General features: G+C 47.5%; 2 protein-coding genes across 2 annotated transcripts; one reads left to right on the forward strand and one right to left on the reverse strand.

Annotated features, from left to right (window-relative positions):
• Positions 1–2,624: 2,624 nt before the first annotated feature.
• TST (thiosulfate sulfurtransferase) lies at positions 2,625–11,441 on the reverse strand. The gene is made up of 2 exons (XM_082280898.1): positions 10,744–11,441; positions 2,625–3,109 (listed from the first exon to the last, which is right to left on the reverse strand). Exons 1-2 carry the CDS (start codon positions 11,327–11,329, stop codon positions 2,811–2,813), a joined length of 885 nt encoding a protein of 294 aa, XP_082137024.1. The 5' UTR covers positions 11,330–11,441; the 3' UTR covers positions 2,625–2,810.
• MPST (mercaptopyruvate sulfurtransferase) lies at positions 9,458–14,452 on the forward strand. Its single transcript, XM_082280897.1, has 5 exons — positions 9,458–9,780; positions 10,052–10,130; positions 10,536–10,609; positions 11,974–12,626; positions 13,228–14,452. Exons 3-5 carry the CDS (start codon positions 10,569–10,571, stop codon positions 13,524–13,526), a joined length of 993 nt encoding a protein of 330 aa, XP_082137023.1. The 5' UTR covers positions 9,458–9,780; positions 10,052–10,130; positions 10,536–10,568; the 3' UTR covers positions 13,527–14,452.
• The last annotated feature ends 866 nt before the right edge of the window (positions 14,453–15,318 follow it).

A 15,318-nucleotide genomic window follows, 5' to 3' on the forward strand; every position in this document is an offset into this window, starting at 1 on the left:
AGTAGCGTCACTGGGTCCTTTCTGTTCTGTTTCTAATGCTGCATTACCCTGAGCTTGACATTTCTGAAAACACAAACAACAGGGAAACTCTGTCAGTCCACACTCCCAAAGTGCAGCAAACTCCTGGCATTTCCACCCCTGCACAGCTCTTTGAGCTATGACTAATCCCTGGGACCTGGGTCTGTCCTTGAGTCTCCCTCAGTGGCTTCTGTAGGCATTGTACTTGTACGGGACAACTAGGATGAGAAGTGTCTTTCCTGCAGAGGGAATGTCTGTGTAACCCTCTGTCATGTCCTGCTTATTGTGTGTGTTCCTCATCCCAGGGGGACTTGACAGGTTTAGCCCATGTGAAGGCTGTGACAAGTTAAAACTGAAGCCACAGCCCATGGTGGTGAATATGGTAATTGTGAGCCTGCTGGCACTAGCAGCAGGACAAATGGGATCCGGATTAGGTAGGAATGAATATGTGGATTCACCAGATTAGCTCAGGACATGACACAGGGCTTACCTTCTGCTCTTGAGGCAGTTATGGGAATGAAGGCACCAGCCCATGGGGTAGGAGCCTAGTGCTCCACCAGGGCTGACTTGAACTAGCAGCAGCTTGGGTCTTACACTGACAGGTCTTTGCAGCACCATGTCCCAAGTACTGGGATCCTGAAGATGAAGTTTCTGCATCAGTCAGACTCCAGGAGTCAGTGCTGCATGCTCTGCAGATCCTCTCCCACAAAAAGAACAGGGCCACAAGAGATGAGGAGAGGAAGACAGTCCTGACTCAGAGAGAATGATCTGCTTCTTTTCTCTATTGCTCTTCTTTCTTTTTAAAGAAGAGCCATACACTTACACATGATCAAAGTGGAGGAATCTGCTGCTAAATAAACTCCTGTGCTAACTCCCACCTCCTACTTAAAACAAAAACATGTCTGTTTTGTTATTATTCCTGTATTCAGTGGGAAGAACTTTCCAGTCTGCTGATGTAGAAATTCCTCCTCTCCCATTTTTTCCAACAAAACAGAATTTCTGTGTAATGAGGCAATGTGCTCATTTCCCAAATCCCATTCATCAATAACTTCCATTTCCCCAGTTCCACTTGGACAAAATGACACCAAAGCAACTGTTCTTACTTTCTAGTTTGTAGCGATATATGATGTTGCTGTCACTGTTATTATATAAACATTGCAACTGCATGTGATTGTTATTGTTCATTTTCCTTCTATCCCTGAAGGTCCAAAGTCAAAGCACTGCTCAGAGTATCCTACATCTTGAGGCCCAGAAGGACTTTAAGGCCATTTTACCATCCTCCTGGATACAGAAACCACAGAAGTACGTCTACTTATTGCTTTGCTAAGCCAATTCTGTGAGGGACAATAGGCAACCAATCAGAAAAGATATATCTTGATCAAAGAGCTGAAAAGGATTAAACCTGATCTTTCTTTCTGGATGAAATGTTTAGCATAGCCTAACATTCTGACTTTCCTGACATGCAGCCTTTGAGGAAACAGAGAGCTGTTTTTCCCAGGCAGAAAACATCCTTAGACAGGTGTGGGAACTGGCCATTCTCACCAGCCACCAGACGTGGCCACGAGTGGTCTCACAGGCCTTCTGCATTTGACTAAATCTCCAAACTATGAGGAGGTTTCAGTGACTTTCCAAACCTGAGGAGCCCCATGGATGTGAAAATAACATTTCTCTCTTCCTTCTCTCTTCATTTTTTATTAAAAAACCCCCCAAAGATCCATGATTTACCAAGAGGCAAAACCTCTTCCATAACTACCTCTCTCACCTGGTCCATGATCCCTGGTGTGGTGACTGGTGGTTCGTACAAGCAGGCAGGTCCTGCTGAAGTCCAGGTATGGAGGTGGGATGAAGGCTGAAGAGTAGAGATGGTTGCTAGGGAACAATGCTCCCTCCCTCTATGAGCTGTGGGCTCCAGCTCCATGGGAAATGGAACTCACTGGGTGTGGTGAAGGGTTATCCTTGCTTGTATTGAAAAAATACACAAGGAGCAGAATAAAAGGCTCGTGTCTCATGAAATACCTGTGCCCAAAAGTTCTCACCACACATACAGGATTTCTTGGCGACTTTCCTAACACAGTCATGATAATCAACAAGACTGTATTTCAGCAGAACTGCATCTTTTAGCATCTCCAAATGCTTCACATGAGCTCTCTGACCTCAGCCTTCTTGTTGGGTCCTTGTTGCTGCCTACCTGGAACACCAGTAGAGGGTAATAAGTGCGCCATACCAGTTGATACCATACATTTCTTTTTGATGTCCCTTACCTGGGCCCCAAGGAGGCAATATGCCGCCCTGTGGGTTGGGCCCAGTTGCCATACAGAAGGTACCCCCATTTTCCACATTACAAATGGGAAGATGGTGGGCTGGTGAGAAGTCTTACACAGAGTCAATGACAGAACCACAGCTTGGCCCTCCCATGGCCAGTACCCAGCGCTGTATTTTAGCACTGGACTTTTCATTCGTTCTGCTCCTGATCTCTCACCAGGCCACTGGAATTTCTGCAGGTCTTCAGGCACAGAGTGTAACTCTCTTTCATGTTGCAGAGCTCCTTTTCCCACCCAACGCAAGTAGGTCACAGGTAACAGAGGAGAATTAGAAATACTCACAGATGCAGCATCTAAGATTTTATTAATTGTCAAAAATCAAAAGTTCAATAGAAATCTAATGATAATTCTTATAAAAGTTGGCAAAATCCAAATCAACCGATTTTTCCTTTACTTCCACCTCCTCCCTTTTGCTTTACCCTGGGCTGGGGACAGCTACTAGACCGCACTGCCCCAGACACAGCTCTCCCTCTAGGCCTTGCTGCGCTTCGACTCGGAGACCTTGTAGTGTGGTGGGGCTCGGTGGAACCACTCGGACCAGGAGCCATCGTACACGGCCACGTCGCGCTTGCCACACAGGAAGGCTGCCAAGGCGATCTGACACGCCGTGACACCCTTGCGGCACGTGGCCGTCAGCGGCTTCGAGAGATCCACTTTCTTCTCACGGAATATTTCCTGGATCTCCTCAATACTCTTCTCATGCCCTGTTTCTGATAGGAATGAGTGGAAGGGTATGTTCACAGCACCAGGGATGTGGCCAGATTCCAACCCTGCAAGAGTGAACCAGAAAAGGAAACATGAGCAAGGACACATTAACGTAGGTGATGAAAGACACCCACAAGAGACATTAAGAGACATCACTGCAGATAGTCTCACTCCCTCCAAAAGACACATTTGTTCCACTTGATGACGAAGATGCAAAGTGGTATTGGACTAAAAAGAAGAGGACAAATTATTATTCAGCTTCGATGAAGTCAAAACTTCCAGAATATTTAGCAAACTATTTCCTCACTGAAAGCAATGAGATGCAGAAATCTGAAGAAGCTCTAGACATGACAGGAATCAAAGAACTTCCACAGAAAAGGCTGTAACAAAGGCATTAAGGGCACATGTGATAAGAGGAATAAAGCAATGCATTTCCAACCTTCCCCAGGCATGCCAGCAGTGTGTAGTGACACAGTGTTCAGAAGCAGGAAGTGTGGCCTGCATGTGGAATTTGTGAAAGTGGTTATCCGTTCACAGTTTATTCCTGCATCACCCCAAAATCATATTTCAGAAAAGTAAATAAGAGAAATCATAAAGCAACCTTAAAGTCAGCCACATCACTGCTGAGGCAGCTATCCTGGGACAGTGGGGTCAGAGAAGTCAGAATTTAGTTTTTGTATCACTTCTTATCTACTCCATGCATGAAATCAGCACAGGTTCTCTTTTTCTGCTGGTGTATCTGACCATTTCAGGCAAGTTCAAAGCTGCATGTCAAAACAATGTCTTTAGAGAGTAGCAGATACAAAAATACAATGGACAAGGTTGGCATCACGCCCTTCAAATTCAGACTCTTAAGGCTTAATAATGGAAGCTTTTCCAATGATTTTGAGAGGCTTTGGATCAAGCCTCATTGGAGCCAAAAACATTATCTATTACACTGAAAATGCATTTCAGGGAATGGTTCCTTGCTAGGTTTGAACTTCTAATGAGACAAGTCTGAAAAAATCACATGAATAGTAACCTGTTTCACTGGCAGCTTTCCACTTGTTCAAATTATTAGGGTAACTGGTCTCAGGATATAGGAGAGATTAAGGCAGTTTAATCATTTGACTTTGTTATAGTCAAATGACTGAACTATACCTAGTCAGGGACTGACATCACACATCATAATGACACTGCAGTTTCATCACTATGCAGTGTGGTAACATGACATGGTGAGATGTAAGGGGAAAACAGCTTTGGCATGGAACTGAAGGGAATTTTTGCTCTGCTGGATAGAGACAGAGCCTAAAGACAATCAAAGCTGCCCTGAGTCAGCTTCACAAGTTCTCTTCCTGTTCCAGATGGACCCTCTTTGTCTCTTGATTCATCCTTCCCGAGTGCACAGTTGTCTAGGAGTCACCTCATGCATCCTTCAGAAATGTTTAGCATTACTGAGAGAAGTTGGGAGAAAAACTGCTGACTTCTGCAGGGACTAACACTTAAAAAGGAAAAGAAAAAAAGAAAGAGGCAGTGTTTTGGACTGATGCTTTCACCACATTTTTGCAGTTCCAGAAAACAACAGTTCATCACACTTCAGTACAGAGAACTGCAAAACTCACTCATCAATAGAGTGTCTGTATGACAGAGAGGAAACAAAAAATGAAGCAAAAACTGAGAAAACCTTGTGTATAGTTCTCAGACTGCAAAGCTGCTTACTGGAGCCTCTTACACGCCTGCGTTAGGCTACCACTTTCCCACAGAGTAAATGATCCTGACCCTGCCATTCAGCAAAGGATTTCTGCAAGGCTCTGCTGCAGTACTGGTGATCACCCCAACACAGACAAGTCGATGAGCCATCCTAGGGCACTGGGAAGTGTACTGAGACCAGGAAGTCCTGGAGGATGAACAAGAAGGGAACTCTTGCTCAAAGAAGCTTGCTGGGCAATCGATATCGCTTCTCTAGACTGTTCATGCATCTTAAAATAGGTTTGTACCCCTCTCTTATTGGAGACTGACAATTCACCAGCCTTAAACAACTCTTCAGGTAGGAGCTGAGCAGATCTGAAAAAAACACTCTCATTCTAGAGCAGTTTTGATTTTGATCTGTAGGGAGACTTTCTTGCTCCAGAGATTCAAAAGTCTGTTGGAGTCAGAGACCAGTGTTTGCACTCTGTGGGTGCAAAAGATGGGGAATTCTGTAGAAACTGCATTTATTCACATATGTGGGTGTTCAGCTGAGAGAAAGCTGAAACTGCACAACCACAATTCCTTGGACTGCCTAAGAAGTGCTCTCGAGTGGCTAAGGAAGCTTTATCATCTCTCTCTGCTGGGTCAAGAGCAGAGAAACAAAGGACTGGAAGGCAAGGCTGGATGCAGCTGGGATCTGAACAGGGGAGAGGATACATCTGCTCCTGCCCCATGTGAAACAGAGGATACTCCACACCAGATTCATGCAGTCACCACTAAAACTCCAGGAAGGAACCCTAGGACTACAGAGCCTGGGCCCCAGCTACTACAGTAATCATTTTATAAGCTGCCTTTCAAAAAAGCATCCATCTCAGAAACAGTTTGGATTCTCATCATGAAACTTCCCACTGAGGCACCACCTGGCTCATGTGAGGAGGAATACTCATTTCCAGTGTTGAGATCATCACAGTCAGTCCATACACCATTTGACCTTGAGCTAACACTGCCCTTTGGCTGAAACAGTTTTTCTGCCCTTCTGCTATTGCTCCAACAGACTGATGGCAAGCACTCCCAACAACCTCACGTCCTTAGCCTAAATCCAGTAAGAGCCCATTAGATACACTTTTCTCTGTCTTGGCCACCCTAGACACAGCTCTAGGTGTCCAGCAGGCTTCTGGATAAGGAAGTGGTATTTCCTAACACTACAGTTGGTAGACAGAAGTTGCCAAGGCTGTTGCCAACTCTAAATCACATGTGATGTTCCTGCATTCAACTAATTGATCCAAGTCTTACCTTCCTCTACTGCTTCCAAATGTGGGTCATCAGCTTGTAAGAGAAACTCAAGCAGTTCAGTGTTTTGGGCTACTAAGCACTCATTTTGCTCTCTGTAGTGTTATACTTCCTGTCACTCCTATATCTGCAGGTGGCACCTCACATAATTCTCCCCATGCGATCACTTAGACCTTCCCATAGCTGTGTCAGCAGCACATTTCAGTAACAACTCCCTATTTTCAATGCCTCAATGATTCAGAAAAACACGAAACAAAGCACAGAAGCATAATGATGGGACCATGCTGGCAACTTCCAGCCCCATAGATCTTTCAGTACTTGCTATTCTTATCTCACTTATCTGCTTTTTAGTCAATTTTTTTTTGTAATCTCACAGTATTTGTGCTATTTGCCCTCTCCTCATATTGAGATAATAAATGCCCCTCTAATGTTATGTCCAAAGCACTGATGAAGTCCAAATAGCACAACTCTACCTTGTAGGTGCTTCCAGCGGCTAGAAGAAAAGATCAGACATAACTTCCAGACATGCATGTTCCCATTTTTCTTATCTGGCCAACCAATTCTGTTGGCAAGGAAATAAAGCCCTTGGCTGCAGTGCAAGTCTACCAACATATTTTACTCAATTTTTTCTTCATTTAAAATAATTTTTCTTGAAGGGTTTTTTGAAAGCCTCCCAGTCTATCCACGTTAGAAGACCAGCAATTGCCGAGGTTGTACTGCCTATTTTAAATATGAACGTTGCAAGTGTTTCTGTCCCACAGAACCCTGCTTTGATTAAATTTATCAAATTCTTGCCTCATGAAGTTAAAATGTCACATGACTGATTTTTGACACATATTTGGGGTAGAGATCATTTGCCTCACTGATTTGAGAATGGGGATATCTTTTGGTTAGCTCTGTCCCTGCTCTGCAGACTCATTCTTAGGAGAGAAGAAAACATGGCAGCACAGATTCAAGGATCTGTATAATTCTGAGACCACACACAAATAATCTTCCACCTGGAACCCCTGCTAACCACACAGCAACCTTATTTATTCTTTCTCTCTTTGTTCTCTTTTGTTCACTCTGTTCCAGAAGTTTTTGTTATTTGTTTTAACTCCTTTTGCCAAGTCTCACTCAGCTTGGTGTCTGGCAATTCTTCCTCACAATTTATAACCTGTAATATGTTATCTTCTTCACTACTTAATCCCCTTTTCCACATCTGTTAGATTCTCTGCTTGCATATTGTTTTTATTGTTGGCTATTTGTCTAAGACCACAGCCCCTCCTCTGCAGCCTTCCCTTTGCGATGAAAGCTCCAGATGAAATTCCTTAATGTCAAAAAGATAAAGATTTGCTCTGCCCATATTTAATTCCCTATGGCTTTGGAGTGTGCTGGCTGCAGATAGCTCTTTTCCAAATGCCTCCTCCGTTGCCTCCTTGTTTATCTCTCTCTTCCATTCAAATGGTATGTCTTAGAAGGGACAATTACTGATCTTGTCCAACCTACAGTGAACACATTGTAAGGAACACTTTAGGCTTGGTCCTAGCCAGGTCCCTGAAAGTCCTCGTAGGTTCCTGTGGGTTGAAACAGACTTCGATGAAGCTTCTCACTCTCCATTGCTGTGCCCCGAGTATTACTACACGGTCAAAGCAAAGCCAGTCCACACCCAGTTGCAGAATCCTCTCAGAGGAGAGGGAGAGGAAAAACATTTCATTCTTATTCCCACTGAATATTCAAGATGAGCAAAAGGTTTATGTTTGGGGCAGGCAGGATGGAGAGCTGGGAATATGGGCAAAATATGGAGTTCTGTATGCCAGAGGAAGACAAGGACTACTTCAGGGCTGAGAATGAGAAGAAAAATACCTGTAAGTTCAAGAAATGATTTTGGGTTTGCTCTCTTTTTTAGATGATGGAGTTCTTGCCTGGCAACTTTCCCCTCTGAATTCAAAAATTCACAACTTTTCTGTATGCACTTGGTTAGCTACAATTCTTGTTCATCAGTTTTCAGTGCCCAGCACTCAGAGGGTCAGTACTGGCAACCATCATGTAATTATTTTTATCATCAGCCCTGGACTGCTAGTTCCTGCAGAAACACAGCACTGTGCAGGGGCCCCTCAAACTACTCGGTGCATAGGTCAGGGCTGCACATCTGTCAGGCTTATGCTGCACACTCTGCATGAACATCCAAGAAGTTCACCCAAAGCAATACCTGCATTTAAAACCTACGAGACCTGGCTTATAGAAATGCCTGTTTTTTTCCACTCTGGCAACTTTGGTGAACCTCTTCCAGCAAATAAAAAAATAGTCCTGTATTATGGCTTATCTTAACCAGTACAGAGGTCTAAATCCCAGCAAGGATAAAAATAAACCAGGGACAATTAATTCTTACCACAAAGAACTGAAAAACTAAAGAGGCGAAAGAGTCAGCTGCAATTAGCCTCTTCTAGAGATGGAGTTCACAGAACAGGAGAGATTAATTGACTTAATTAGGAAGTCAAGAACTGAAGCAATAATTAAACTGAAATCACCTGAGAAGGCAGCAAGTTCCTTAACCTGAAGACCATTAGTCTTCTCTAAATTGCATCCTCCCTGATTGGATGACCCCTGCAATTAATCAGCATTGATTTCAAATTGCTCTTTTAGGTGTAAGCACTGTCTTTTACCCACTGCTGGCTGATGTGCTGCTACTAGGTAGCTTGGTTCAGAAAGCTGTCAAGCTCCTGTGGAATGAGCAGCTGCAGCTGGAGTGCTTATCCTGCTGGATCTGCTGTGGGAAGCAAAACTGGACCACCACAAATAAGCTGTTCCATGCTGACTCATTTCAAAGGAAAAATCTGTTTCGAAGATGCTGTTGGGGCTGCAGTATTTGTCACCTGATGACAACCCTCACCTTGGGAAAGAATGCAAAATCCACCAGCTCCCAGCATGGAGCATTTTAGTTACATCTTGAGGTTAAAATTCGACCTTCATTTTGATGGGCTGTGGTAGGAGAAGAAACAGAATGAGCAATAAGTCTAACTTTCCCTTTCCCTTCCACAGTCTTCTCCATCACTCCCATTACCTTTCTCACCTTCCACATTGTCTTTACACAGGTCAAATATGTTGGGGGGCTCACTGTAGACACCTGGGCCACCCACGTGTACAGAGTCATTTACAGCCAAATGCTTCTGAAGTTTGGATGCAGGAATGTGCTTCGGGACATGGTGTCACACTAACTGGCTGTACAGCAGCAGACACATATGTGAACAGCCAGGACAGAATGGCAACAACCTGCAGGGCAGTGGGGCAGCACTGCCTGGGAGCCACAGCCTGCCGCACGTTCCGGCAGTGTGGGCTCTGCTCAGACCTAACAGCTGCTGCTGAGCTGTCCTGTGCTTTCTTCTAGAAACTCTTTCTTTTCCAACCATTTCTGCGATTCCCTCGTCAAGGAACACATTCAGTGCAGGTAGCTCGGTGTGCAGCTGCAGTGTCAGCCGCAGGTTGAGCTCTGGGTGGTGAGAGCCCCAGGCAAGAGGCCAGGAACTGGCGCTGACCTTTTGCACAACAGAGGGCACAGGACCTGCGGCACAGCCAGGTGACCGGACACTGAGACACAGCAGGAGCCAGGACTCAGCTGGAAGAGCCAGGACTTCGTCACACACAGACTGGGAGGGTATAAAAGTTCAGTGTTTCCTTTGTTCAGGTCCCTCCTCGGAGACACCAGCTCAAGCTGTTACTGTGTTACTGTGCTGTTAATAAATTGCTTTAAGGAACCAGACTTTTGAGGCTCTGCTAAGGGAAGTCCAGGCTCAAGGCGGTAAGAAAACCTGGTCTGTGTGTGTGTGCAGGGTGCGTAGGGAGCCAAGAGGGACACCCACCAGTTCAGTGGAGCTGCCTGCTGAGAAGGGCTCTGGTCCCAGCAGTTAAAAGTTTCTGGTGGTGGAATTGTGATCGCCAGAGTGCTTCCTAAATGGTCAGTCAGGAAAGTTTCCTTTACACCCTTTCAGAGGGGAGGTTATTCTGGGATATACCAAGGCTTAAATTACACAGCAAGGGGCCTCCTTTAACCAACTTGCATTTCATTCCAGGCACACTGCTGTACCTGCTGTCCCCACTGCACAGGACTTCTCCCACCCCTGCTGCTTGTGTGTCCAGTGCTTAACGGAGGTAACAAAATCAGTTTTTGTTCCCGTAACTTGGGGCATCCAAAAGAGAGAGCTAACACCCCATACATTTGCCAAAGGCTTCAGGCTTTTCTTACATAAGTAAAAGAACAAAGATCAGCTCAAGCAAATTCTCTATTTGCTGGGAATCAGAGCGATAAGGAGAACGTCCCTTGGGTTACTGTATTACCTAAAACCTCAGCTTTTGCTGGTGCCCTCATTATGGTGAGAGGTGCCTACATGAATACTGATAGTTTGTGTGCGTCTGCTGGTTTTAGATAGGACCCTGAACAAACCCCTGGGAGCTCTCATCTCTCATGTTTGCATTTTGATAAACTTCTGCAGGGTGTGGGATGGGAGATCCAGGAACCAAATGACTGCAGCCCTTTTCTGCTATTTCCTCCTGCAGCTTTAGAGCTAACTGCAACAAAAGCATTCAGTGATGGCACTGGGATCTGAACGTGCAACTGCGGATCCCTTAAGGTAATCAATGAGTCAGGCCGAGGCATGCCTGTGCATTAGGAAAACCTGTCTGACGGCTGCTAGGAGCTGTTACTCCCAGTGTAGTATTGACATTCATCCCATTCTGGGGCAGGTGCCAGTCCCACCTCCATTACCTTGGTCCAGCTCTGTCCCCCGAAACCGACCCTCGGGGCGGGAATCCACCACCTGGAACTTTAGGGAAGACACGTTCTGTACCATCTCCTCAAAAGTCTTCACCAGGGCCTTGTTCAGCCTGGCCTTAAAGACAGCCGGGGTGGGCTGGGTGACCTCCGCCGTGACGGGGTGCCCCTCCTTCACCCAGTTCTTGAAGCCACCGTTCAGCACAGAGACCTCCTTGTGCCCAAAGGCCCGGAACATCCACCAGGCGCGGGGGGCGTAGAAGGTGCCCACCTCGTCCCCGTCGTACACCACCACGTGGGTGTCATTGCTGACCCCCAGCCCCCCCACGTAGTCGGCGAAGTGGGACTCGCTGGGCAGCATGAAGTCGTACGGGGAGGACTTGTCCCGGCACTCCTCGATGTCGAAGAACGACGCGCCGGGGATGTGCCTCTCCTTGAACTCCTGCCGGGCGTTTCGCTCCTTGGGGGGGTACCAGGAGGCGTCCAGCACTCGCAGGCCGGTGCCCACCCGCCCGGCCCGCACCGCCTCCGCCAGCCAGGCGGCCGTGACCAGCGCCCGGCTGAGACCCTGCCGCGCCATCTCGGGGGACCGGCGGGGCCGCCGCCGCTGGGATGCGCTCCCCTCACACACAGAGCCCGACACAGCCCGACACACGCGAAATGGCGGCGGGAGGCGCGGCCCGAGGGGCGGCACGGAGGCGGCCGTACGGCCGGGACCGGCCCGCTGGGAGCGCTCCCGCCCTCCGGCGGCGGTGGCTGGCGGGCATCGAGGCCCAGCGCGGAGGTACGGGGCGAAGCGGCGCGAACCGCGGCCTCGCCGGGCCGGGGGGGCTCGCAGCGGGCGGCGGCGGGGCCCCTGTAAGGCCCCGGCTGCAGGTGTGCTCCGGGACGGGCAGAGCCGTGGGGCCGTGCCTCACCCCGGGGCACTTAGTTCCTGGGGCTGCCCTGCTCCCCTCTGGCCGCTGTCAGTGCTGGCTGGGGACCCTGGATGGGGCCAGAGGGGCTGCGTGGGGCTGGGCGCAGGGCAGGACTGTCGCGGCTGTCCCGCTCGGGGCAGTGTTTGAGATGAGCTCTGGGAAAATGCTTTCAGGGCTGGAGCATTTCAAGCCCCTCGTTGTAGGCTTAGCCAGCACCTCAGTGCAGACCTGGGTCCCAAAATGCGTCTTTGTCCAGTCGCTTTTTTGAAAGGCCGGTCTCTAATGTGTGATTTTCTACCTTCTGCAGTCAGGTGGACTCAGGCAGAATCCAGAAATTGGCTAATCTCAGCCAGGACTCGGGAGCGATGTCGCAACAACTCCTCTACCGAGCTCTGGTGTCTGCAAAATGGCTTTCAGAAGCCATCAAGTCCCAGCAAGCTGGCCTGGCCTTGAGAATCGTGGATGCATCCTGGTATTTGCCGAAGATGAAGCGTGATCCGAAGCGGGAGTTTGAGGAGCGCCACATCCCTGGTGCGGTTTTCTTTGACATTGACCAGTGCAGTGACCGAACCTCGCCTTACGATCACATGCTGCCCAAGGCTAGTGACTTTGCCGAGTATGTGGGGAAGCTGGGTGTGGGGAATGATTCCCACGTTGTGGTGTATGATGGCAGCGACCAAGGTCTCTTCTCAGCACCCCGGGTATGGTGGATGTTCCGGGTCTTTGGACATGAAGCTGTCTCCCTTCTGGATGGTGGCCTGAAGAACTGGCAGCGAGAGGGGAATGCACTGAGCTCTGGGAAAACGCAGGTAGCTCCATCTGAGTTCCATGCCTCCTTGGACAAGTCCCTGGTGAAAACTTATGAGGATGTCTTAGATAACTTGGATTCCCATCGCTTCCAACTAGTGGATGCCCGCGCTGCAGGACGGTTCCGGGGAGTAGAGCCAGAACCCCGAGATGGTAATGTGCCTTCTGAGACATTGGCATTATAAAGAGGGGCTTAATTTAAGGTGCCCATCACTTTGACTCCTGTAATGATGGGAAATAATGGCTGTCTTTTATGGGATGGGACTTGAGGCCATGTGTCCACCTGTCCTCCTCTCCTTTTGACTAGCAAGTGCTACCCTTTGAAAATTCAGCAGAGGGGAAGCCATGCATCTTTTTTTCCTCATGAGGGGCTGGGGTGAGAAATATAGCTTTCAGTACACCTCAAACATTATCATTGGTCTCTTCAAGTACTGGTGCTGCTCTTCCCCTCAGAACGGCCTGTGGAGGTGCTTCATCAGCGTGGGTTGCTCTGACGGGGAGAAAGATGTGGAGGGAACAAGGGGAAAGAACGGAACTTGACAGGGTTGTGCCTGTGTGGTAGCATGAAGGTTACACATAGAGCCTTCCTGAGCAATCAGTAATCTAGTAAAACAAAGTGTAACAGAAATAAATGTATTCGTTTTAGCAAAATACACTAAGCAATAAATATTCCTCCCAGTGAAACAGAATAGGCTTTGCAATAGACTTGTCCCAGACAATAGAGGTTAATTCCTATCCATATTGTTTTTTCCAGGAATTGAGCCTGGTCATGTCCCTGGGTCGACGAGCATCCCTTTCACTGATTTCCTCACAGAGTCTGGCTTAGAGAAGACCCCTGAGCAGATCCGTACTCTGTTCCAGGAGAAGAAGGTGGACCTCTTAAAGCCAGTGGTAGCCACGTGTGGCTCTGGGGTCACTGCCTGCCACGTGGCTCTGGGGGCCTACCTCTGTGGCAAGCCAGATGTCGCAGTGTACGACGGGGCCTGGGTGGAGTGGTACATGCGGGCACAGCCTGAAAATATTATTTCTGAGGGAAAGGGGAAAACAGTGTAATAAGCTGCATTGTCTCCCAGCTGTGCAGGTAGTTTGCCTTGAAACAGGATTTGGAAAAGATGGGTTTAGCATTCCTGGTTAAGTGTCTTGAGATGAAGGCATTGGATAACAATTATGTGCGCATGGTGCTTCAGCACTTTCTCCTTACCCTGCTGCTGCTGCTGCTGCTTAGGAGGATAAAGATGACAGCAGTTCTGGGCAGCCAGCTCTAGGTAACCCTGCCTGAGCAGATAGGGTGGAACACATGTCATCCCAAGGTCACTTCCAACCTCAGCCATTCTGTGGTTCTGTGACCATTTCACCACATCAGGTGGATGGCAGAGAGTGCTGCTGCCAGCATGGGGAATTAATTAAGCCAAGCTCCTGACTCAAAACATTCAATCATGTTTATTCATGGGATGGTCATACTTATATAACTGTGCCTCATAATCCTGCTCTCTGCCTCTGTCCCACCCATGCACTTTATGGCCATTTTGAGTGCAAAACTTTGTGGAAGGACATGGCTGTTAAAGGAGCAAATATGGCTTTCAGGCTGGCACTTAGGCTAGAGACTTGATCTGTATTTCTTCTTGTACTTGGACTCTTAACTGCAGCATGTACTTAGCCAGCCTTGTAGCCCCATGGTCCAAAATCCCCCTTGAGAAAAAGAAGAGATTTTGGGATTTAAATAATGTAAATAAACATGTTTCAAGGTCTTTCTGCTGAATGAAACTTATGTGAGTGTTGCTTGGCTGAATCCTTTTCAGGAATTCTATTTTTATGGAATCACTTTGTCCACAGTGAGATTCAAACAAGCTATTTCCTTCTCTCTGTGAGTAGAACCACACCTCTTATCCTCAACAAGCTCTTTGATCCAGGAAAGATAATGGCATGCCTCTCTCTTGGATCTCTGCACCACCTTCTTCCTTTTGGTCCTTGTCCATTTGCTTTTTGGCCTTAAGGTCCAAAGACTGACAGCTGTCAGTCACAGCTCTGTTCTTGAAGCACTGGATGTCAGCTCACATAGCAGAAAATGGACTGCATGGTTATTTTCATTCTTACCATGTAACCTTCTCCTAAAAACTTAGCAGAACTGAGACCTACAGAGGAATAACCCACACTGGCACCTATTTTTCCCAAGACCTTTTTCTCTTATATCTAAAAGTTGAAAGTACACCAGGTATCCCTGATAATGTTCAAGAATTTGTTCTCTCTGGGATTTTCTTCATTACAAAAAATGCCCAAAACTAAACAAAAAAACCACAGAAACCCTCCCACAAAAGAAGCCTGCATCTTTTCTGGCCTACTGTTAGCTTAGAAGTTAATGAGATAGTTTCTTCTCTTGGGCTTGCAGCAACAGGTACCTGTAGATATCTGTGGATGATGGGGTTGCCCTTTCTAGGAAATGCAGTGGATGCTTACTGTCACAGGTTTGACTGCAAGGACTGGATTCTTCCCTGTTGCTGAGTGTTTTATTCTTTGCATTTCCTCTTGCCTCTTTTGGCTGCTTCTTCTTGGCCTTGGCCTGTATGCATGCAAGCTCTATTTCTGCTCACCTCCTGGGGAGCTGGAGTTTCACTGTGCAGTTTATTTCTTCCTCTGTCCTCCCCACTCACACATACGGCCTGACAACCCAGTGACTGACAGCCTGCAATTTCTCTGCTTGCATCCAGACTGGCAACCCAGCTCTTTGAGGACTTGGGGCAGGCATTGCAGCAAGTGCTGAGTATACAGGGGTCTGAAACAAGTGACCCTTTAGTACACAGAGAAGCTGATTTTGCAATTTTGTGGCCAAACGAGTTCTCTGCCTGCT

Source organism: Coloeus monedula, assembly GCF_965178545.1.
Source record: "Coloeus monedula genome assembly, chromosome: 4".
In the NCBI taxonomy this organism is placed as follows: Eukaryota; Metazoa; Chordata; class Aves; order Passeriformes; family Corvidae; genus Coloeus; species Coloeus monedula.

Excerpts from the sequence above, each read along its gene's own strand:
- MPST (XM_082280897.1), top strand. The coding sequence starts at position 10,569 with ATGGCACTGGGATCTGAACGTGCAACTGCGGATCCCTTAAG. Across the intron at positions 10,610-11,973 it reads GCAACTGCGGATCCCTTAAG|TCAGGTGGACTCAGGCAGAA; the intron begins GTAATCAATGAG and ends TACCTTCTGCAG. Across the intron at positions 12,627-13,227 it reads AGAGCCAGAACCCCGAGATG|GAATTGAGCCTGGTCATGTC; the intron begins GTAATGTGCCTT and ends TGTTTTTTCCAG.
- TST (XM_082280898.1), bottom strand. The coding sequence starts at position 11,329 with ATGGCGCGGCAGGGTCTCAGCCGGGCGCTGGTCACGGCCGCCTGGCTG. Across the intron at positions 3,110-10,743 it reads GGGGACAGAGCTGGACCAAG|GGTTGGAATCTGGCCACATC; the intron begins GTAATGGAGGTG and ends TCACTCTTGCAG.